This window comes from Pygocentrus nattereri, chromosome 15, assembly GCF_015220715.1.
Source record: "Pygocentrus nattereri isolate fPygNat1 chromosome 15, fPygNat1.pri, whole genome shotgun sequence".
Lineage (NCBI taxonomy): Eukaryota > Metazoa > Chordata > Actinopteri > Characiformes > Serrasalmidae > Pygocentrus > Pygocentrus nattereri.
In genome coordinates, this window is record NC_051225.1 from 30,864,052 (window position 1) to 30,888,549 (window position 24,498).

A 24,498-nucleotide genomic window follows, 5' to 3' on the forward strand; every position below is an offset into this window, starting at 1 on the left:
CGAAGCATCTAGCAGAAGAGCCAGCCTTTCAAATTATCCCATTTTCAACACGATTTCGACAGCACATCTTTACGACCTCCCTTAGCAAACAAACCCCTTCAAGGCAGGGTACAACCACTGAGGAATGCTGGGTGGTGCAGTATTTCCTAAATCAAACAAGCGCCAAGAAAAACGTAATAGAAAAACAGACAAAGAAACAAACATATTTTACATAGTATCTCATACACAATGAATATCTATTACAATAAGTCATATTAACAAAGGGGCTTTCATTTCTCAAAATAATTTACTTAATTTACATTAATTACATTTATGTGTTTATAATAAAAAAAATGACAACACAAACTAAAAGGATATGCACTTAATTCAGAAGTCGGAATTTATTGGTACACCATCATCTTCACACACAAAAGAAAACTACAGCAGCCTAAGTTTCTCATAATTCTTTTGGGTGAACCTCTCAATTAAAGGGAACTTAGCAAATTATTGGTCATTCTCTTCAGTCATTTATTCTTGAAACATTATATTACATCATACAGTCAGAAAATACATAGTGAAGGAGTCAGACAGTACCTTCAAATGAAGAGCATTGAGAGTACATTGAATGATACAAGCAAAATCCAGCAAGATCTGCACTACAGTTTGCCAGGGGGAAATCCTTTAGGAGATGGATGGGCTGCTTCACGTAAGCTGCTGTTAACACACATCCATTTGAACATCCCAGTCTTCAACACCAACCCGCCCTTCTAATGATATAATTTAATGCAAAACGTAAATTTTAAAAACCATTCCAAGACATTTCTTTTTAAATTGCATGTACTCTGAACAGATAAAAATACATTATACCATCAAAAGTGTAGCATGAAGAAGCCAACTTTTACTTAATATACTGTATATATTTATATATAAAAGAAAACTAGAAAATACAACAATAAAGGAATGGTAGGGAGCTTTTGTATGCATGTGTCCTTGTATTAGACAAAGTAACAAAAAGTATACATTCCTACTCATGCAAGATATAAATCAACTCTGCACAGAAAATATCTTCAGTATTGTAATTACAGGTGGTTCTCCCAGTCTCCTGCGATTTACCCTGTGTTCATATAGATGACCTGAAGCTTTCGGGTGACTGAAGGTTGCATTCACACGGCCACTGATAACTGTGGACTTTAGGTAGACATACCTTATAAAACAGCAAACCTGCATTATGTTGGGTCATCTGTATGAACGGCCGGTATGGTCAGTATTTGCAACTACATGAGAAGCATCTTGATTTAAACCATATACACTAGTCACATGATTATTGACTAATGCCGTTTAATTAAACACTTCAGCAACAAACCTTACTTGTAGAGTTTTGAGAAAGGAGGACTACTACTTCAGCTGGTTGTTAAAACTGAGTGCTACAGCGTGCTGGACCAGGCAAACAAAAACAGAAATTACATTAGAGCAGGTTCCTCAATTAGCACAAGTACAGTAGTGTGGAAACAAAAAGGCATTTGGAAATAAAACGAGGAAAAAGATGAAATTCACCACAATTTGCCAAATGAACAAGGCAGAAGAACAGACAAACACAGGCATGAGCCAGGCCTTTGTCCAGGTATGTTTAGTTGATGAAAAAGTGACACCAACCGTATGGAGAGCACATTTTGGAAGGATATTAAGCTTCCCATAAACAGTAATTTCCAGAGAGAGACAAAGAAACACATTCTACAATACTGACTGAAGAAAATGAAGCTGATGTTCAACTGATACTTTTGGTTTGGTCACTGATTTGTCAGAATTAGAAATCCTTCATATCTTCATGTGGAGCCTTCAAAAAGACTGGTTAATCATGCTATAACAACCAGCAGAGACGAGAGACCTGGAGTAATGACCTTGATGACCCTGACAGTAAGTGTTAGTTATGCTGTTCATTATAGTAAACCTCCTCAAAGTCCTTTAGTGTGCAGTAAACTTGTAAAGCTGTATGCTTTACAATAACAATGGAAAAGGCCAACAGACACAGTAGAGTGTGTTGTATCTGCTTCATTCTGTCATAAGTTTCATGGGTTACAAAGTCCAAGCTGTTCGGAACTTGGTCCCAGAACTCGCCCATTTTCTCCAAGTCCAAAAGTATACCAGGTTACATATTTGGAACCATGTGGCAGGGCTCGTGCAGTACAGCTACTTGGGGGACATTGTCAAACTAAAATTTTAGCCTGTTGGAGGCTGGAAAGAGGGCTGGGCAGGATTTCTGTCATGAAGCTGAGAAATCAGGTTCAGAAAGCTCTCCACAAGGGGTTGAAAGAGAGTAAGAGAGATAGAAACAGACATACCACACACACGCGCGCGCACACACACACACAAACTGACGCTAAGCTCATGTTGTTGAGGGGGGCGCAGAGAGAATGAAAGAAAGCAACAAACAAAACGATACCAAAAAAAAAAAAAAAAAAAAAAGAAGGTCACCCAACATCATTGACAAGAAGAAAATAAATCCAGTTTCTCAAATGAATGTCAGCTATTAAGACAATGGGAGAGCAGAAAGGGGTTAGGGAGGTTAGTGGGACTGAATGTTGGACCGACACTGATACAGGAGAAGTAGTTTAGGAGAAAAATCAAAAGGAATGTGCATTTGCAGTGAAGCAGGAGAGTGTGGATCCACACAACTTGAACACATCAGTTGTGTGATCCCAAGAAAGAGGAAAAAGACTAATTGAATGAGAGATCCAATAAATATAGGGAGGAGGGACGTGTAGCAGGGGGGAAGCCAGCCTCAGTGTTTGTGATATGATTCTGAGTGTTGGAGGGGTTTGGGGAGAGGGCGAGGGCACCATCGGTCTCTCAGACACAATCAGCACTGTGAGAAGGTCTGCTTTATCTCATCCAGCACGTTCCCCAGCAGCGACGGCTCATCACATTTAGCGTCAATGGAGACTGTCTGATCAGCCTGAGACAAAAAGAGAAGAGGAGTTGAGAATAAACAAAGTAGGCAGAGGAGTGTAAGATGCAAGCAATAAAATGAAAATGCATAAAAAAAGTTAAAAAAAAAAAACAAAAAAAAAAAAAACGTTTGACATGTTTCTATTTCTAATTTTAATGCTGCAACTGGTGTACCTTTGGTTTTCCTGACTTCACCATAACCTACTGATCAGGAAATTCTGTTTATTTTAGTTTTTACTTTACTTAGTTTCTTATTTATTAATTTGTTTGTTTCTTTATTGATTGATTGACCTTGGAACTGTTAGGTGAGATTACATTTCTCTACCATATAGAGGTGTGTAAACACAATTTAGAAAGGCTGTAAGCTTTTCTGTATCTCAGTAAGTGCTGAAAAGTGGCAGCATTCCTTTTAAAAATATTCTCACCTCCTCTTCAGTCTAAATATACCTCTCCATCATGCTGTTTGTGTTTGTTGCAAGAGGTATATGAAGGAAATGTGTGAGGGAAAACTATTATACACTAAGGATATGTGAGGAAAAAAACAAAATGTATCCAGTCTAATCTAAAGCAATCTAGACTGCTTGTATCAGTAAGCTAAATGCAAATGTCAAAAATCTGTATATGTGACAAAGAACAGGAAATGGAGAACTCACAGTTTTGACCAGCAAACAGACATGGTGACCCTGGATTGACCTGCTGTACATGGAGGCGCAGGAATCAATCCTCTCCACAACTGAGAGAGAGAGTAAGAGTGAAAGAGTAAGAGAAAATGAACATTTCATCACGTTCTATGAGCTGGCTTTGCTAGCTCTGGCTTTGTGTGTTTCAAATAAATTTCCAACTATCAACTAAAAAAAAAAAAGTTCCATCTTATTTTATGCTTGTCACACAATCTATCAGTTATTTCAGTGTAATGCTACCATTTTCCACTGTTAGTAGCTTTCACAATCATACCTTTACATTGCAACAAACATAGTAAATAAGGTCCATTTATCAATTGCATTGGGCCGAATCCTTGTAAATAAAAGAAAGAAAACATTTACTGAGACATCATAGGTCTTTTGAAACAAAAAAGACTGGTGTGATAACACCTTTAGAGGGCAGCAGTGAGTAATGTTAGTTTATTTTAGCTTGTCCAATTTAAATCTTGACAGCTAGGAAGATGGCTAAAATCACCCAATTAGGCCACTTATGGCTTATTCTTTCATATCTGCATATAATGAAAAAGCTAATTTACACTAAATTAGAACCCTACATTAAAGATAAAGCTGATACTTATAAAAGTGTTTACTAGGGGGAAAAACACTTACCAGAGAAATGATGATGGAAGCAGATCCTAGCCAAAAGGTGGTGGAAGGGCATGTTGACTCCCTCCAGCCTCAGAGAGCTGCTCTTCAGGTCGCCAGACTCCAGCAGCTTGGCGTACGCGTCACTATTTACACAATTACATTGACGACTTTCCATTAACAAACTGAAAACTAACAATGGCAACACAAACTTTTACACAAGAGTTTTGAATTCTAATCAAAAGTGGTTCCTTGCTGACCTGTAGCAGGGAGTGGTGATTAGGTATGATGTGCAGGTAAAGTGCAGTTTGAAGTCCAGTTTTTCATGGGTTGAGGAGTCTTCCGACTGCAGCAGGAAAATAAAAGTATGCAGGTATTTCATGAGACGCTGTGCATTACTCACAAGCTTTGTTTTGTGTATTTGCAGACAGTTTCACCTTGACTATGAATGTGAGGGTACCCTTCAGTTTCTGAGGCATGACGATGCTTTGCACTGAGAAAATGAAACGGGCCTCATTTGATACCCCTGAGGAACACCAAAGCAAAAATTACAAATTATAAAACTAATCGCAACAATGTGGCTTTAGATTGTTCATGAAAATGGAACTTCATCACAATTTTGGACTTAAGTTAAGAAAGTATAAAAACTCAAATACACACAAACAATTTTAACTCTGCTTTGTACATTTTTTTTGCACATGGTTTATAATGTAAAATAGCTGTTTGACAAGTCACTTGCATTATAAAACCTGTGACACAGTTAAAAAACTTTGAATGGCACCTGGTGGCAGCTGGAAGGGTACGACAAGACCATCATGGGGTCCAGCTCCTTCTGGTCGCTGCAGTTTGGAGTTTAGAGAGTCCAGCACATTGAACTCCATGGATTTGAGAAAGCTGTCACTTTTGTTCTCAAATATGACCGACACGACCACTTGGCTGCCATCCTGCAAGTTGCCCTGAATATCATACACCTGGAGAAAAAAGGCAATTTTATTTTACCCTACTGTAATGAGTTGTCACAATCTTCAGAACAGAGAACACAAGCTTGAACAGTATAGAAAAAACAGGTTTGAAGTTTTAAAAACACACCCCGAAAGAGTCTGGAGCACAGAAAGACCAAAGAAAGAGGGAGTCTTTGACTTGGCATTAGTAAGCCTGAAAGCTTACTATGTAAGTTTACTGAACGCGAGGTGAAATTAACACTACCTACAGTGAGCACCAAAAAAAGCATGTGAAACTCTTTTGGTTCAAGACTTTGAATAAATGGATTTCAAACAGCAACTTTCTGTACTGGTGATATTTTTGGAGCACACTGTATGCATTCATCTTCATAAATGACGAGAACAGCAAACTCTATTCTGAAGCATTCCACAGCAAATGAGAGAAAACCTCTTTACAGCAGTGTATTTAGTCTCATTACCTGATTGGCATCCTCCTTCATCTTTAACACACACAGGGAGACAGGTAATAAGGCAACATTAAGACATCTGAATGTCCTAAAAGAATGGATCAGCTAGAAACTAGCTTAGCTAGTAGACTGACTAATAAACAAAAGGCCTGTGACCTCTCAGACCAGGAGCAATGGTTACAGTAAAAACAGTAAGTAGTAGAAGTAACTTCATCTGTAAATAATAACAACAACATTTCCAATAATGACTGCAAGAAGGTAACGCAGATCAGTTGTTAGGAACACATTTAGACTGCACCAACTGGTTACATTAATTTGGAATTTCTTTAGTCACTGAATTCAAGCTCCTACTACACTCACCATTTTGATGTACGAGTTTTCAGCCAGCAGGCAGTAGTTTGACATCGGCTGTGAAGAGGATGGGTAAATAGTTAATGCAGAAAACTTATGAAAGAACAAGCTACAGGTAAGCAATTTCAGGGCTTTTATAATTTCATTTGCTTCAGAAATCCTCTGAAGCAATACTGCCATCTAGCAACTTACTAGCTTTATGTTTCTATGCACTGCCAGTACATACGGAGAAACTGAACTCTAAATATTCCAACAGTTTCTTCAAATAAAAAACACGCTACTTTGGTTTTAAGTTTTTAAGTAAAACACGACATTGCGGTCTCCAAGGGTGTTCTCACATATAGGTCATTTGATCCACACCAGGGTTGTTGTGACATCGTCTCTTCATTTGTTTTGGTTGGCTTTACACTGCAATGGTTAAAATGCTACAAATTATGCATGTGGGTGTTTATTTCTTTTGTTCAGAAATTTTGCAGGAATATGATCGCTGTTACTCTTACATTTGTCACCATGAAAATAGGAAAACAGAAAACAGAGATGCTTGATATTTATGTGCATCACAATCAATGTAATAACAATAAACTTTACTTGATATCTGCTTCTTTATGATGGGTTTGTCAATTTGAATTTAACCAAACCAGGTTGCTAATGCCTCGCCAAAAATATGTTTCTCCATTATTAGCAGCAGCTCAAGCTATAAGAACGATATGAGCATCTGTTAAGAGTCAGACGATAAACAGGCAGGTAGGGTAGGTGTGAAAGTGGCCTTAACAAAGACTGTTGCCTTAATTTTCAAAGACAATTACACAGTTTCAGGAGAAACAATGTTTTTATAACATTACTTAGCATTTTGTTACTAAACTAGTAACTACCAAATATTTTACAAGAAAAACAAGAAGCTAAAAAAAATATCTTTCATTGGCTCAGTGAGTAGAAAGGTGCAACTAATATATGCAACAAATATATATCAAAACAGCCCTATACTAATGTGTGATTTTTAACGTTGTTTATATAAAGTTCATGAAAATCTTTTGAAGTGGCTTAATAATGTAATGCCTCCCTTTCTGCTTTTTTTATTTTTTATTTCTTCTTTCAACAAAGCCAGTACTTGTGTAATCATCAAGTATAGACCATGAACTGACTGCAAAACAAGGTAGCCTAACTGTCACTTTGAAAGAATAATCGATTTGCATGTTCACAAAAATAACATACATGCCAGCTTTTCTAGGAAACAGAGAAGTTCTACTTGGCAGTGTTCCGTTCTGGGACTGGTGGAATGAAATTACCGGCAGAGGCTCTTCCTCCTCCATGGTTCCATTTTGTACAGAATCCTCTCCTCCGTCGCTGTGGTGGTGGTGATGGTGGTGCCGCTTCTTCTTCTTCTCCTTCTTCTCCTCTTTTTCCTTCTCTTTCTTCTGCTTCTTCTTCTTATGTTTTGAGCATTTCTGAAGAAAAAGGGAACCAGGTAAAATTAGCTTCCTGTCTAAATTCAATGAATGTCCCATTTTTCTTCACACTAACATACAACATAACACACCCAAGATCTGAAATGTGCTTCAAACTGAAAGTCACCACTGTTTCACTGGTTGCAACCAATGGAGACGTATGAGAGACTTTTTGTGAATCTACATGAGAAAGTATTCTTCAAAGCAGGTATCACAACAGAAATACAAATTTCACATTATTATGCTCACAGAACACCAGAAACGTTTTCACATGGTATCATTAATATTATGTAAGACTCACCACCTCCTCAGGTTCTGCATCTTTAGGCTCATCTGCTTCAGAATCTGGAGCTGCTGCTAAACTCGTTTCAGGAGCTGGAGCTGGGGCAGGGGCTGGGGCTGCTACCTCCTGAAAAAAACCTCCAGGTCAGCATGTGTGAGCAAACTAATACATACAGGTCTGAAACAGCTACAGATCATGCACAAGAAACACCACACACAAAAACAAGTCTGTTCTTGCTGCAATGTTCCTGTCTAGCTGATTGATTTCACCATGTTCTGGAAGATGACACTAAGAAAAAAGGAAAGACCAAAGAAAAAATCAACCTGAAGTGGAAGAGACTGGTGGAAGAGATGATAGATTAATAAATGCTCATATCCTCAATGCATAGTACTTACATGAGTTTATTTACTGTGAAAGCAAGTACAGTAATAAAGTAATAAATAGTTTTTCAGGTGACCTATGTCTGTTATGAGCAGCATCAACAGCTGACAATGTGAGTGTGAGGCAGGATCAACAGGAACTGTCAGCAAGATTCCTTTAGGTTTGTGACCGCAAAAGCACTGCTCACAACATAGCAACATAGACAACAATGGTTATCAAAGATAGTCAGACAGACGTAAACTAACAACCTGACAAACAACCTGACAAACAGAACACAAATTAAACGTGACGATCCCTGTGAAAAGCGTGATGGGACGTGTGACAAAGTGAGACAAACGGGAAAAGGGAAAGATTTTGTTAGGAGAAACAAAATGGACACCACATTGTGAGGGGAAGGATCGAGAGAGGAACTGGACCTTGGCGGTTGGGGCAACAGGAGTGCTAGAGAGCCAGAAATCCAGATCGGAGGCCTGGAACAGAAAGGGCAACGTGAGGAAGATGAGTCTAAGAAAACAGTTCCATAATGGAGGTTTCAACCAACAAATGTTGTCTTCGCACTGCAGCACATATGCTTTGCAAAGTAATCAAAATCTTGTGATAAGCCTCAAGATGAAATATGAGGATCAGAAAACCTAGCCAATTAGGGTGACCAGCCAAAGCCTTTCCTTTATTAAATTTCTTTAACTAAACAATTCCTGGTCTGATTTTGCTGTAATGAGTTGAACTTTCGTCCTTTTGAAATGCACTGGCCTCAACTAAGAGTACAGCTGTGTGCTACCATATACATTTTTTTTATTCAACTGTCATTCTGCCTTTTTAGTTTAGTGCAAATTCAACACAGCAATGGAATTTTGAGATAGTTAACCAAGAGACACCCAGCAGTAATACATAGTTGTAGAAAAGCATGCCAACATTGTTAAATTCGTAAGAAATTGTTTTTAATTTCAAAGAATCTCAGTACTGCAATAATTTAACATAATGGCAAGAAGAGTGTTTGCCAGTATGCTGTAGGGATGTGCACTCAAGAGTATATAGAGCTACATATAGAGTTCATAAGAACACATATCTAGTTAACTTCAAGGAAGGAAAAAGCAACAATAAAAAAAAATTAAAAAAAATGGGGAAACACAGACTAGCATAGGGCTGTAGGCTTACTTTTTAGATGATCGCGTTTTAAAATTTCAAATGTTTTATTATTCAAAAGTATCAGAAAGAAACCAGTACATTTAATGCCTTAGAGTAGGCTGTTAATATTATATAGACTCAGCTTAATGTCACTGTTTATCCTCTGTTAGACCGATTTAGGCAACCAAAATATCGCACCTATTGTTGTACGTACAGAGGTACCTATAAATGTGCGCTATGGTAGGACATTGACACCAAACACACTATTCTGCCTTCTCCGTCATGTCCTTAATGTCTTTGCATCATGCTTACGCTCAGGCACCCTTGTTTCAAAGGAGTCAAGTATATAGTTATAACACATACTTGCAAAAGTCACGCTTTATAGTCATAAAAAAAAAAAAACTATCCATGTTTCCATGAATTGTTAGCTTGCTTATTTTCTCAGTTTTCCTTTGAAAGTAATGGAACTGGCTTCAGTAGTCAACACTGGCTCCCTGAACAGTTAAAAGTATACTCAAGTCTATCCCTAGTATGTTGGTCAAGATCAACTGTCTCATCAACTCTATGACATCTATGACAGAAATATATAGATCGATAGTAATTAAAATGTAATTATATGAAATAGAAATAAAAAACAAAGAAGCAAATGACCATGACAATTACCCATCACAAAGACTCTAATGAGATAAAAATAACATGAATACACCATAGGCCAGGAATGTCAGACTTCAGACCTTGAAGACCACAGAACTGTTTAGCAGGAGTACAACAATCCAACATATCATATTGTATGATGTATACTGGCATCAAACAACATATTAAATTTTAATACTGTTTTTAATGCATGAAGTGAAATAAAAAAAAAAAAAAAAATGCACAAGCAAGCCCATAATGAAGGTAGACGCTTCCTTTTCTACAAATATAGCTGGTTACCCCACAATTGAGAACAGCGATAAAATAAGTTAGACTTGAGCTAACATACCCTTCAAGTAAGAATTTCATTGTACAACTGCCTGTTCTGCTGTGCATATGAAAATAAAACTCTTCAATCTTCATAACAGTATATTAGCTCACGGTAAGCATATTAGCTTATAGCTAGCGCATTTTAAAACAAAATATTGCTCTGAGCATGCTTAATGTTTACCTGCCCACTTAAAAATGGTTCTCCAAGGGTTTTTTAGTAAAGAAAATGGCTCTATATAGAACCATGAAAACTCAGAATCACAATATTTATTAAAGGGTTCTTTAAGGCAACTTGCACCAAAAATGGCTCTTCTATTATTACAAGCCTGACATTGTAACAGAAGAATTATTCTTGGTGCTACATAGAAAACCTTTTCAAAAACATTCTATAGAGAACCATCCATAGCACAATTCTCCATCAATCTGAGGAACCATTTAATGATGCAAAGAACCCTTTGATCATGCAAATGGTTCTTTGAGTGTTCATGGTTCTATTTAGAACCATTTTTTTGACTAAAGAAACCCTGTAGAAGCTACTTTAAGTGTGTGGTTTAACACACAGGCTTCAACAAATTAACACAAACTGATAAAAAATGTCTAAAAGCTGAGAAAAATATCTTGTAGCACAGTAAACACTAAACTATTCAGTGCTGTGACCCTAAACAACTCTCTGGATATGAACTCAACTGGAATTGTTCATCCCTATGCTGTTGACAAGACTGTGAAAGCTACATGACAGAAACCTTGTGATGTCATACCTCAGCAGATGTAGAGGTAGGTGGAGTTGCCACCTCATTGGTCTCTTCTGATTTGACTGGTTCTTCTGCTGGAAGCTCTGCTGGCTCATCCTCTGCGTCATGTTTGTGTTTCTTCTTTTTCTTCTTCTCCTCTTTGCTTTTCTGGAGCATCAGAGACAGCAAAGCAAATTATAGTTATAAGTCAAAAGACAATTAGGATAGCCTTATTAGAAAACACCTACAACTGTCCAATCAATGCACTGCCCACAAATGTGTGTAGACAACCCATTTTGTTTCTAAATAACAGCCATTCTTGTTGGAATCAGTAATCCTTCTTACACTAAAATCCAGCTGGCATACCTTCCTGTCCTTATCCTTGTCCTTCTTCTTCTCTTTCTTTTCTTTGCTGCTCCTCTTCTTGGGCTCCTGTGGGACACTCTCTACATCTCCATCCTCCCCAGGGCTTTTTAGAGGCTCGGAGCGGTGTGTCCTTACTGGAAGCTTTTCTGTGTCTGCCAGGGGCCTGGCGGGGAACATAGACACACAGTTTTGAATCATACGCATTGTCTTCCCAATGCACAGGGCTAGACTTTCCAGGCTGAGCGCAGCAGGGGTAGATCTTACAGATGGCATTATTAAGAAAATGCCAAGACAAAATGAAAAGGTCAGCCTTGACAAAAAAAAGAGGGGCTAGGATGTTGAATGCTACAACAATCTTAACTGGGTCCAGAAGCTTTTTGGATGAGTCAGTTACAAAGCAATCATTCAGCATGAATTGTGCAGAGATAATTACATGTGCCAGTTCAGCCCAGACACCAAATCCAGGCATGAAAACTGATGATGCTTTCTCACACTGAGAAATAATTGAATACTGTAAGATGACCATTTGTTTTCAAGCACAAAATAATTAGACATCCTGAATGAGAGCTTTACTATTAGCTACACAAACACACAGCTCTCAGGTAAAGGACAAGATCTGTTACCGACACAGCTACAGACATATTTAAAGACAGGAGAGTACCAGGGCTTTGTTTTAGGTTGCCCATCACATTACTCCACATAACTCTACCACTCACCTGCAGTTAGTGCCAGAAAGCAGACTAGTAGGAAAACACGCACGAGACAGAAAGAAAAAGGTAGATCAAAGAGTGTTTGAGAGCGGGCTGGCTGAAGACCGCCTTCAACGGTGTCCCAAACACCATGAGTAAGACATACTTAGCCATCAATACATGAATGTATTTATGTATGTATGTATTCCATATATATATATATATATATATATATATATATATATATATATATATATATATATATATATATATATATATATACACACATATATACATACACACACACACATATACATACATACATACATACATACATATACACACACACACACACACACACACACACACAAAGGCAAATACTAAACAGTCATTCTGGAAGGTATGTTGATGTTCACCAGAAACTGCCTGCTAAATAAAAAAGGGGTCTACATATAAAAAAGGACTTTGATTTATACAGCAGGACACATTATTCTAGTCAGAACAAAACATCTTTTCCTCAAAGTGGTAATATATAGAAGAAACTTAACTTTGTGTATAAATGTAACAAGATTTTATTCCTGATAAAATGCTGACCTATCAGTCCACTAATCATGACATGTTCACATAATGTAAAGGGCAGCTGGCATTTTCAAAATGGCTTACAAAAGACACAACAAAATGCAGTAAGTAGGTCTGACATGACAGTGACTACACAGCAAGTGAAACATGTAATCTATATACGACAAACTTACTTGTCCAAGTCTATGTCCAGGGCTTTGTGTGGATCATTAGGGTCTTTGTCATCATCATCACTTGGTAAGGCATTCTGGGAAAAGAAGGTACAGCTATTCAGGACAAATGTCAAAATACACAAACTATTCCCCATTTTTAAATGTCATGTTTCACATCAGAAACATCTACATGTAATATGCTACTCATCTGCCTTACCTCTGGCATTTCCTCTGTGACTATGTCCACATGGTGAGCAGGTGTAATGTCTTCTTCGCTCTCAGGGCCCGAGTCATGCTTCTTGCCTTTCCCATGCTTCTCTCTCTTCTTCTTCTTCTCTTTCTTTTTCTTCTCAGCCTTCTCCTTCTGTCGACGCTCTTCCTCTAGCTTCAGGTACTGGTCAGACATGGGCATCCCTGAATGAGGGAAGTGAGACAGCAAGAGAAAAAAAATAAAAAATTGCAATGACAGGAGTAATAACTGATGTTAATGAGGTAAACTGTATTGTTTTACATTATGGGTGATTTATTGTGAGGTCCTTAAGTGGCACCTTTTAGAAGCAGTACAATTCTAACCAATAACTAGGATAAATCATATGTGTAATTAGACAGAGAAGGACAGGCTCACCTGGGACTTTGAGAGGTACACTGAGGTCTATCTGCACCACTGGAATGTGCTCTACACCTGGTGCGTCCTGATACACCTGCAAAAACAAGTGTACACAATTTTTTTTTTAAACTAACTAAAATCTCAGGAAACTTTAGAATACCCCACAGTATCGCTCATATCTGCTGATTTTTCTCATGTGGCTTACCTTCTGAGATGATGGGGAGGATTTGATATAGAAGGGGTTGTTGGCCTGTTCCTGCTTCCTGGCTTCCCTCCTCTGTTTAGAATGAAAGAACAAGGAAGATAAGCAGGAGAGCCTGTAAGAGCTCCATAGTAGTTCTAGTGACTGCAAACTTGAAAAGTCAGATGTAAATGTAAATATGTAAATAAGGAAGTTTTTTGTTTATTTATTTATTTTTTTAAAAAGGCAAAATAATGTAAAGACTGTCAACACTCCAGGAGTGTTTATTTTAGATATTTTAAATCTGCCAGTCAAGAAAAATGACAATGAACTGTATATGCATATATGGATTTAGCAGACTCTTATTCACAGCAATCAGCAATTTAGGGATAAATGTATGATGTGTTAGGAGTCTTACCCAAGGACTTTTATTGGTGTAGCATAGTGTGCTTGACCAGCAGAGAAATCAAACCCCAGTCTATAGTGGTGCTGAAGTTAGCTATATTACCCACATAGTAGTATGAGCAAACACTTATTCAAATGAACTTCTATATCAAAATAATTCAAACTGTTGTTAATATTTAACATTACTTGCCCACATTTTACTAGTTCAAACTAACAAATCAAACCATCAGCAATTTTACAAAACAAGTGACCCTGTGACCGCAACAAAAAATTCAGTCATTAAAAGTGGGTCCGTATACACCAGGAGGGCCAAAGGTTATAGGTCACTTTTGCTTGATAACGACAGTTCAGCAGAAGTTTGAGATTCATGCAGTGTGATGTATAGAAACATTGAACATTGAACATGAATATGAACAGGGAATAAGGCACACACATACAGTACAGGGCCCTAAAAACAGGTGGCCATGTAAGGTTAAGTGTTTGATGCTGGAGTGTTTCTAAAGATGTTTATTTACCCACCCTTGCCAGCTCTTTCTCATCTACTTCAGTGTGACGAGGTCGAGAGTGTTTAGTCTCCTCTTTAGCAAACACAGCTTTGGGCTTCTCATCCTCAGACTCACTCTCCGAAGGAGGCTCATTAATCCAGGCATCCAGGTCCAGACTGCAAAAGTAATCATTTCAGTTGGTGACTTTGTAATGGGGAAGGGAGTAAAAAAAATTAATTAATTAATTTAAATAATTTAAAAAAAAAAAAAAAAAAAAAAAAAAAAAAAACAACTTTTCACTTTTACTTTTATCAACCAACAAATAACCATATGACTGACTTCCTGCAAATTATTAATTACTTAAAAACTGATTTCATAGTAGTACTGGACAGTTAAAATTTTCTCTCAGGTATGTGTTTTGTCTGTTAGCTGGGGCCTTGTCTGCAAAATAAGCCATGGACTAGTTGGCAAACTTAGCATGACTGACTAATATTTTCTAAATTTCAGCAACAGTGTTTAACTTTTGAAGGCACAAGCGTACTCAGACACACCTTTTGTATTTACTATTTTTCACACATGATATTTACTCTGATTGCAAAAAATGGCTGTTATTAAAACACGAAAAGACATCCCCACACACACACAAAAATTTTTAAAAAGACACAAATGTTTGGCCACACTGCCCACTTCTACTTCACAGCGCAGACAATATTCATGTACTGTTGTGGAAGGCAGGTGGACTACCCTAAGCTCTTCTATGGATGTGCCGGCACTCAGTTAGCAGACTCACCCTTCAGGTACAGGCACTTTCTTCTGGGCCTTAGGGGCCACAGGGTTAAGCTCTCCTGCAAACAGTGCAGACACCTCTTCAGCCACCTCCACATCCTTCTGCTGGAGTTTCTGGATGTATTTCACAAGCTGCAGGATACAGGACGCCTACAGGGGGCAGGAATGTGGCATCAAACGATTGCACTGGGTCAAGAGTGAATGTGTATCTGTGTGTCAGTACCACAGTACCACATATTGTCTACACATAAAAGGGAGGGTTAAGCAGGACACTAACTGCAGGAGAAAGGCAAATTTTGTGAGTGCATGCATGCAAGTATATTTTAGGGCTGTCAAAGTCATCATTAGCCACACAATTTCTGGACATTGTTCATTTTTTGACATATCAAACCAGCCACAGTAGGGTAGGCTGCAGCCCAGCTGCTTGCAAGCTGTATTTTATTTTATTTTTTAAATACTGTGATTTCTGTGATTGTGGCCCTCTGGTTCAAATACAGCTTTTAAATGGTGCCTGCAGTAGATGTTAATATAACTGATCAGCAGCAAACTAACAAAAGCAACAGCAAAAAAGGGAAGTTACAAGAATACATGAGCTGCATGAAGTTTGACCAAGCTTATTTTCTCCATTCATACAGCTATTAACAAAATGCACTGCATTTTATGATGAAAACAAACTCAAGGGTGAAATTTGTGCAAATAAACCATTAACTACACAAATTAATGTAATTCACCACAATTTATCTTTTATAACCATTTAATCATTTCACAGTCCTAGTATATTTCAATTCTCACCCTCTCTTGTACTTCCAGGTTAGCACTCTGGACAAAAAGTGGCAGTCTCTCTACGAGAAGTTGGCTGGTCTCCTGTGCAGCCTGGCTGTCTGTCGCCCCCTCATGCTTCCTCAGCACTGTAGCAAACAGCTTTGCAGCATTCTGCACATATACAGCCTGAATGTGGCCCGGCAGCGTGGCCACTTTGGGCCTCAACATGGCCTCCAGTGTCTGGTTTGGATCCTCCAGGTGCCTGAGAAAGGAATAACAGTTGTTACTATACTAAAATAGTTGTTACTAACTCTCGCACAGAACCCTGCAATTTCTCTAGACGTAAAAACCCAATGAAAAACAAACAAACAAACAAACAAACAAACAAACAAACAAATAAATAAATGTGAAGGTCCCACTATGTGAAAATCACATCCATATTTTTTTGTCCAAAAACACCATACTTGATGCGAACAGGCCTTAACAGTCCAGCCCCACCCTCGATCAGTATCAGCTATCGGTCGATCACACTCAAAGACGATTGACAATCTGTATCAGTCCGAAAGACACGGATCAGTCCATCTTAACACCTATATTTATATTAACCCCATCTTTGTGAGCCATGTGAATTTTATATTTTGCTAATATTTTTAGACATTTTATATGTCTAGGTAAAATTATTTTTTTTCTTCTTACCAAATTTTACATTAACTGTAAGGCACAATAATGGTGCAGCGGTACAGTAGGGATGGGGATATACATACATTTATACATACATACATACATACATACATACATACATACACACACATATTATTCTAGACTTCTAGACCTCAACCACTTCTCTTATACCAATTTACAGTACAACATACTCAGAGAACTCTCCGCAGATCCAGGCAGCAGCATAAAGGACCTCACAGATGCCGTTGCGCTGCATGTTGCCTGTGAGCAGGTGAGCGTTGTCCAGCAACATGGCCATCTGAGCCACAGCAAAGGCTCGGATAGCCTTGACACGAATGGCCACATCCAGCATTTGAGAGGCGATTAGGTGACCATGCCGTGTACCTTCCAGTCGAGTTAACTCCACCAGAATGCTGATGTACCTGAGTAGAATGAGAGTGGAACAGTCTCAAATGCCCAAATAAATCAATCAAAGCCCAAGCTGGTAGCAATGAACTAATTACAGCCTGAAAGGGACAGAAAAATGGGATTTGAGAAACAAAAATGCAGTGAAAAGACCAATTCCTGATTAACTGCAAAGTTTTGTATTGCATGTGTGTTGACTGTGTCCTTACCACTCAAAATTGGTGATGTACTGATAGTTGCTCTGGCTGCAGATGTCGATGATTTTGGTGAGCAGCTCATCCCTGTATGTGGTGCCTTCAGCCTTGTCAACGTGCAACATCAACTTCTTCACAATCTCCATAAGGTTCTTCTTAGAGACCTAGACACACAAGAATGTACAGAGCAGGGAAAAATAAAATAAACTTATTTTCTTCACACTGGGTCTAAAGACAGGCTAAATTTTATCGTGAACTCTTAAAAAGGGCAATGCCTTACAACACCAGATGATTTACCATTTGTTCACTAGTTAGTATAGTATCTCCAGTGGAATTATAAAGATGCAACTGATCTTACAATGTGCGCAAATCTTGAACCCAAGGTCTTGCTAACGACTTAAATAAAAAACTAAAATGACAAAGCAAAAGAGTATGAGCAGCTACCATACCATGCCATAAAGCAGGTCCAGAGCCCTAAGCCGAATGGACTCATCTTTGTCGTCCAGACACTGCAGGATTAGGTCCTTGTGAGACTGCACTGATTTCGGATGTGTCTTCAGGATCTTGGACATGGCCAGCAGACCCAAGTATTTCACTGCAACCCATGACATACACTCAACCAGTGAGGGACAGTAATGCAAAATACAAGCTTTTCACTTCTGCTACTACCAGCTATTAACTACTACAAATACTCAAAACAGAATATAATCTCTGTCCACTTTGTGCTGTAACTTTTAAAAACTTCTTGTCTACTGGCTGCAGCACTCTTTCTACTCTTTTTCTACTCTTACATTCCAAACTAAAATTTCTAGGAAAAAGCTAAAACAATAAATTAAGACTATGTAGTAGGTTGAAACATGGCAAAAGATAAACATTACAGAAACTGAACTACTATACAGACTGTATAAAAGTCAGAGATTTGCTTTCATTTATTTCATTTACTAAGAAAATAAAAAGACAAAAAAAAGAATTAAATTAAGAAGCTGCTGGTGTACTCAGAGCAATGGACTGGTTACATCAGAGCCCAGACCTCAACATTACTCAGTGTGCTCGGGATTACTTGAACTGTGAAAAGCTAAGAATGCAACCAACCTCTAAGACTGAACTTTGGTGGTGTTGAAAAATTGCTCTGAAGATTTACTTAAAACTGAAACCTGGTATCCTGGAAAGAATAAAACCTATAATAAAACCAAAAGGTAGAAATACTAAATACTGAAGAAAAAAAAATTCTGTTAAATGTGTTTTCCACTCCCACCCAACACTTAAATGAAAATTGTTGGTCTCTGACCTTTTTACAGTGCTGTAAATTATGCATTAAAACTAAATAACAAAAAAAGCCAACACCATCAGGTCTACATTATCCCAAAAACACAAAAAGAACACACAAACAAATAACACAATGGGGGGAAAAACACACACACACACACACACACACACACACACACACAGGAAAACACATACACAGGACACAAAGTTTTGCTCAAATTTCAGAACATTATCAGTTTGACCACTGGTCAGCCTGTCAGGAATGCAATGAGGCATTATGCAGGCCAAGCTTGATCGATCTCACACAAGTATCTAATCGCTGAATCTGGTTTAAAAGAGCTACGAAGACAACAAGCTCTCCATAAACCTTAAGCCGTTATGCTAGCTAAACTCCAAGCAGAGCTATAGTGTGTCCACCTAACAGAGCATTACATTTAGTAATCAATGCTTTATAATGACCTCCACTGCCACTGTAGTCAATACTGTGCCACAGTTATGCCACTGTTCACCCCCCCCCCCCAAACCCCCCGATGAAGGTCTGAATTATTATTCACATTGTACATGAGGACAATTCTAAATGTTTCATCCGCATCAACAAAGAGTAGATATTTTCAACTATGACCAATGAGAAGTGCAAAACAGGGTGGTCGATTACACAGAGAAACGAGGTCTGAATGGCAGGATACTTAAAAGACTGTTTCTAACCACATCCTCTCACTAGTTCTAAATAGGTTACTTTTTTTTGGCTCAGAAAAGTAGCAAATGTGAGCAGATCATCTGAATTAAATGAATGGCACAAATAAAGCCTCTCAATTATGCGTAGTAATGCAACTGACCTCAAAAGACCTTATATTATATAAAGGATGCCTTACTGCCTCTAAATGTAGGTATAAATAACCTTTTTTGGGGAAACTATGAAAAACAGTAATCACCAAGAGACAAAACACACCAGACTAGGTACTGCAAAGCTACTCTACACACTGCACTCAATGGGAGCCTGATAACTCGAATCCTCCTATTCCAGTGATAGAGGTCTGGACTGAGAGAGACGCTGGTTCATGGCATATATACATGGCAGGGCTGTGCTTTTACAGCAACAAGCCATCTACAAATTTAACACCACATCCTAATTGGGAAATATGATTTTACTACCACAAATGATATATTTAAAAGATTTTTAGTAGCTTTTCCAATCCATTTGATAACAGTCTAAACTATAGCACTGAGGCAACTTCGAGTTATCCAGGATGGAGGTCACCAGGTCCTCCATCTTTGAGGGCTTGGGGGGGGGGCTGTGCGCCAACACAGAAACACGCAGACAATGAGAGAATGACACACTGCAGGCATTGACAGAAGGCTCACAATTCTGGTCCGAGTCTTCAATCAGGATTCGTAGTTTCTGCACACAGAGCTGTGGACATCAGAGAGACACAGAAAGAAAGAGCAGAAGAAATAAAAGAGAAAGAGAGAGAGTACAAGAAGAAATGGAGAGAGAGGGAAAAAAGAGAGAAAAAGAGGAAAAAAAATAATTACTATCATATTAAAGACCTTTCCACACCAGCCCCAGTACTTACAATTGATCATTATGTAGTTATCGACCTTCTAAGAATAACAGCACTGATCTAGACTCAGTTTTTGCCTGCCAATTCCTATTAAATACAAATGCATCAGCAGTTCTGAGATCAGCAAACTCTGACAGTAGCAAACTATGAGACGCTTGATAATAATGTAATTAAAAATATTGCAGTCAGTTCACAAAATCCATTCTTATTCAACTGGAGTGGAAAGGGTTGACCTCATAAGAAATAGAAGCACACTGTAACCAAAAATGCAAAGCACTGAGACCCACCTGAATACTAGCACTGTGGTTGGGCATCCCCGAGGACAGAGAAATCAACACTGTGTATGACAAAGACAGACATGAATTAAAACAAAACAAAAAACAAAACAAAAAATCGGCTGGAAAGTCAATTTCAATGGAATCCTACTGACCTGCTATCACTGTGTTGACACATTCGTACAGGAGTGACATAGCTGAGGTACTAAAAGAAAGGGAAAGGAAAAAGGAAAGGCGCAGTAATGTTTCAGCTCTGACTGAAAATAGTTTGCAGTCACTTGATCAGTCCTGATAATCTTACCTGTGAATGAGGTTTGTTAAGGGCTCAATCAGCTTCTTTCCTAGTCGAGGCTCCAGAGGGGTTAGGGCACCGAACTGAAAAAACACACACAGATACATATATCTCTGGAGACGGACACATACACAAACAAGCATGTATGTATGTACAGCAGTTTGTCCTCCTCTTACCAGCTTGATGATCTTGATGAGGACCCAGTTGTTGGTAGATGAGGTCATAAGCTTGAAAAAGAGGGGGGCCAGGGACAGGTAGTTTTTGGGGTTCCTTCTGGCCAGCTCACAGATGACATTAACAGCTGCTGACTGCACACCTGGTACAGAAAGCGTAAATTTAGCTTTAAGGAAAAATTGTCAAAAACTAGGTGTTTAAAAAACAGAAGACACTAAATATCAAACCTTTTCACAAGGGGTGTAAAAATGCATCATGCACTATGGTTAGGAAATATGGCAATATTTGTCATTATTGTGCTTTTCTTAGGATGTTGTCAGTACTACTGTTCCACAAGCACACTTAAAGCACTGCATCATTATCTCCAAAAGAAAACACATGTGCAAGTACATGGAGCTTAACAGATGCAAATAACTTGTTTGTAGGAGAGGGCAGTATGGTCTAACATTTATCAGGGTTTAATGGAGATTACTGATGGTCTTGGTTTATATCACGGTAGACTATTTTTGTATAACTTTTTCGAAATAAACCATTTTGGATACTTAAGTTCAGCTTTTTTGTAAATTAACAATGGGTTATTATTCTGTAAATTCCTTAACTTTTAATAAGAACGATATTTAACAACTGAAGTTGAAGTTAAAATATAAATCATTTGTCTCTCATGTGCATCTCTTACACTCAAATTTTAATCTACGACCATCATACCCTGCCAGAGTTCAGTAAATATTACAAGCTGTTCACACCATCAGCTTCAGCTGAGGAGCTACAGGGCCTCTTGGCTTGTAGGTCAAGACCAAGCCATCACCTGAAGCAGGTGGCCGAGTGATGTGCGCTAAAGTCGGTGCACGTGGAAATCCAGCTAGTCTCCATGCTAGGCTAATGGCTAACAGCTAACCCCAAGAGACTGGCTTTTCATAACAATAACAATTTGATGTCTGCCCCTTTGAAAATAAACCTGCACTGTGGCTGCAGCTGGCTACACAAGAGGTGAGGGAATCAGCTTATATTTCACTGTTTCTATGTTGCATTTACTTACTGGTGTATTGCTCACTACTACTTGTTTGCTGTATACTGTAATGTATAACATTACAGGCCCACTGCAAAATCTGTAATAACAGTATTTTGAGAAGTACATTCAGCAAAGATTAAAAAAAAAAAAGTTTACTGTTTTTTTTTTGTGGCTATATTCAATTGTCGTTTAAATAGCTCATCCACATTTATATGTTCAATATACATTACTCATTACAAATAAATCTAAATCATAGCAAAGTAAGAGGGAAATTTGAGATTTCACTATGCACCAAACTGCTTTATTAAGAACTATTGGAATAGTAATCGAATTGTTGTGAGGCCAGAGATTTACAAACACCACTAATGACTGCATACAGTTTCATCTTGCTGCTTCATGCAGTCATTAATCAAATTGTGGGACTTTTCTACATAATGATGTGTTTTACTTTTCTAGTAATAAACTAGTAAAAGAAAACTTATTCAGGCAGTTCTGTCCATGTTTTTTTTTTTTTTTAAATATAAAAACAGTGGTCATTCCTCACCTGGGTCAGGATCCTCCAGTTTCTCTTTGAGGCGGGGGAAGGCTGGGCGCAGGGACTCTGGGTACTTCAAGAACACTTTATACATGATAAGCACGGCTTTCTTCCTGATGTACGGCTTAGTGTGGGACATCTAGGAAGTGATACAGAGCGAGACCATGAATGAGACAGCAAGAGAGAGAGCGTGAGAGAGAGAGCAAGAGCAAGAGCGAGAGAGAGCGAGAGAGAGAGCGAGAGTCTACAGAAGAGATCAAAAGAGAGTGACTGAGAGAAACAGAATCTGCAAATCACCATGAATGAGTAGAATTAGGGACAAACAGGAAGAGCACAGCATTTCCTAAACATCTTACATTTCCTATCAGAAGGAGACCCCTTTATTACACACAGATATTCTTAAGTGCTTGTTTGCTTCATAATTGTTCATTTTACATTCACAATACACCTCACCAATGTCATAATGTCGTTGGCCAGGTCACGAGCCAGGTCAGGGGTCACAAAGCAGGAAAGGCCAGTCAGGGCCACACCTGTATCATACTGATTTGGACTACTGAGATCCTGGTGAGAGAGATGGAGAAAGAGTATGAAGCACAAAAAAATGGTCTACTTTTTCTTTGTGTCAGTCATACAACTGTAAAAGCTGAAATAGTATGTGAAATGCTAATAAAACAAAGAAGTGATTAATAAATTCTGTTTGCACTGTATAAAATTGGACCAAACCAAAACACACCACAACATGCTTCATTGTTTTGCATGTACATATGCATGAGCATGTTTACCATTGTGTCACATCTAATGTTTAGGGCATGCAAGTTACCAACTGATCCAGTTTTGAAACTAATTTTTTTTGCATTCTTCTGTTATACAAATCTTCAGTAATACAACAAGGCAAATATTGCTAACAAAAGTAAGAAGTCAACAGTCACTCAAATTTCTTCTGTAATTATGCCCCAAAAATGTACGTATATGAGGTTACACATCAACTCAGTGCATCTTTAATAAATATTTAATGAAGAGGTCTGAGTGAGTTAAGGGAAGTTTTGTCCATGTATTAATGAAAGAAAAAAAAAAAAAAACAAGAAGCAAAATTTGGCCACCAAAATTTTGCAGCATGTTAAATCACATATACCCATTCATGTTAGCTTCAGGCAATTCAGTGTTATACATCTAAAAGCATAAAATATTTTCTTGTTTGTACATTCAAATGAGATTAATTTCAAATTATGGATTTTAAATTAGCAAAATGGTTAAAATGATTTCAGTCATTTCCTACTGCTTTTGGCTTCTCCCCTTTCACGCTAAGCTTGTGCCTGCCATGCAGCATCATCAAGCATCAACGTGCTCAGAGGGAGAACAGTAACAGCCCGATTCAGTCTGCGTGAGCCAACAGATGCCCAGATTGGCTAGCTCATTGCTTAGATCAATGGTGAGAGAGGAACCCTGCTGTGCTTCACAGCTAATGAGTGCACAGCCAATTGTGCTCTTGTGAACCTGCAGCCACAGATGGTGAATGACACCAGAGGGACTCGAACTGGGGCCCAGACAGCGAGAGCTCAACTGTGCACTGCATGAAAACTAAAGACTGAGGAAAACAGAGTGAAGATATGCTACAACTTACCTTGCGGATCTGATTGGTCGTCAGCATGATGACATCAGTGCCTTCATGAAAGCACTGTGAGGCAGCCAGGTAGCCAATTCGCTGAGAGAGATTAAGATAAAAAACACATATCATCCTACATCCCATCATAACATATCAACGCCCTTTTTTTGACATTTTTGCAAAGCAACCCAATGGCTCCTAAATGCTCTGCTGTTCTGGAGAATAATAAATTAATCATTATTAAATAAAATTTGAAGACATCCATCAATTTAAATTAGTATCTAAACATTTGTCTTTTTTTAAGAAATAACCTGCTGATTCCAATATCATGATTCATTTAATGATGAACAGACTGACCGTAATAGTTCAAAATTAATCTCTATTTGAGCATATATTAAAGTTACAATGTTTTCCTTCTCTCACATTATCCTTTTGGAGATGACAACAATGATATGCAAACCTCAGCCTAAGGAATGTTCGAGTCATTTTTTACTAGCCCCTCACCTTGTATGTGAATTTGGATGAGCTCATCACCTCCACGATGTTGAACGCAGCCCAACTGACATCATAACCCAGCATCTGCAACTGAAAA

The 24,498-nt window shown here is 38.3% G+C and overlaps 1 protein-coding gene across 5 annotated transcripts in view; it reads right to left on the reverse strand.

Annotated features, from left to right (window-relative positions):
- Positions 1 to 356: 356 nt before the first annotated feature.
- The window catches only part of ap3d1 (adaptor related protein complex 3 subunit delta 1), a 31,906-nt gene continuing 7,764 nt past the window's right edge, over positions 357 to 24,498 (reverse strand). Inside the window, exons 3-34 of one of the 5 annotated variants that reach the window (XM_037545104.1) lie at positions 24,411 to 24,491; positions 23,925 to 24,005; positions 22,757 to 22,864; positions 22,313 to 22,442; positions 20,762 to 20,901; positions 20,595 to 20,668; positions 20,449 to 20,498; positions 20,306 to 20,355; positions 19,819 to 19,867; positions 17,640 to 17,785; positions 17,206 to 17,354; positions 16,783 to 17,013; positions 15,941 to 16,172; positions 15,153 to 15,298; positions 14,397 to 14,538; positions 13,497 to 13,568; positions 13,310 to 13,385; positions 12,902 to 13,098; positions 12,706 to 12,779; positions 11,981 to 12,004; positions 11,265 to 11,427; positions 10,926 to 11,066; positions 8,496 to 8,549; positions 7,720 to 7,824; positions 7,257 to 7,415; positions 5,980 to 6,027; positions 4,993 to 5,182; positions 4,649 to 4,737; positions 4,472 to 4,557; positions 4,236 to 4,357; positions 3,579 to 3,658; positions 357 to 2,932 (exon numbers count right to left, since the gene is read on the reverse strand). In XM_037545104.1, coding sequence (XP_037401001.1) covers positions 2,837 to 2,932; positions 3,579 to 3,658; positions 4,236 to 4,357; positions 4,472 to 4,557; positions 4,649 to 4,737; positions 4,993 to 5,182; positions 5,980 to 6,027; positions 7,257 to 7,415; positions 7,720 to 7,824; positions 8,496 to 8,549; positions 10,926 to 11,066; positions 11,265 to 11,427; positions 11,981 to 12,004; positions 12,706 to 12,779; positions 12,902 to 13,098; positions 13,310 to 13,385; positions 13,497 to 13,568; positions 14,397 to 14,538; positions 15,153 to 15,298; positions 15,941 to 16,172; positions 16,783 to 17,013; positions 17,206 to 17,354; positions 17,640 to 17,785; positions 19,819 to 19,867; positions 20,306 to 20,355; positions 20,449 to 20,498; positions 20,595 to 20,668; positions 20,762 to 20,901; positions 22,313 to 22,442; positions 22,757 to 22,864; positions 23,925 to 24,005; positions 24,411 to 24,491 — 3,585 coding nt within the window. In that variant the 3' untranslated portion in view covers positions 357 to 2,836. Of the gene's footprint in view, positions 2,933 to 3,578; positions 3,659 to 4,235; positions 4,358 to 4,471; positions 4,558 to 4,648; positions 4,738 to 4,992; positions 5,183 to 5,979; positions 6,028 to 7,256; positions 7,416 to 7,716; positions 7,825 to 8,495; positions 8,550 to 10,925; positions 11,067 to 11,264; positions 11,428 to 11,980; positions 12,005 to 12,705; positions 12,780 to 12,901; positions 13,099 to 13,309; positions 13,386 to 13,496; positions 13,569 to 14,396; positions 14,539 to 15,152; positions 15,299 to 15,940; positions 16,173 to 16,782; positions 17,014 to 17,205; positions 17,355 to 17,639; positions 17,786 to 19,818; positions 19,868 to 20,305; positions 20,356 to 20,448; positions 20,499 to 20,594; positions 20,669 to 20,761; positions 20,902 to 22,312; positions 22,443 to 22,756; positions 22,865 to 23,924; positions 24,006 to 24,410; positions 24,492 to 24,498 lie in introns of all 5 variants that reach the window. The other 4 variants (XM_017702285.2, XM_017702286.2, XM_037545105.1 and 1 more) reach the window with 4 other exon arrangements.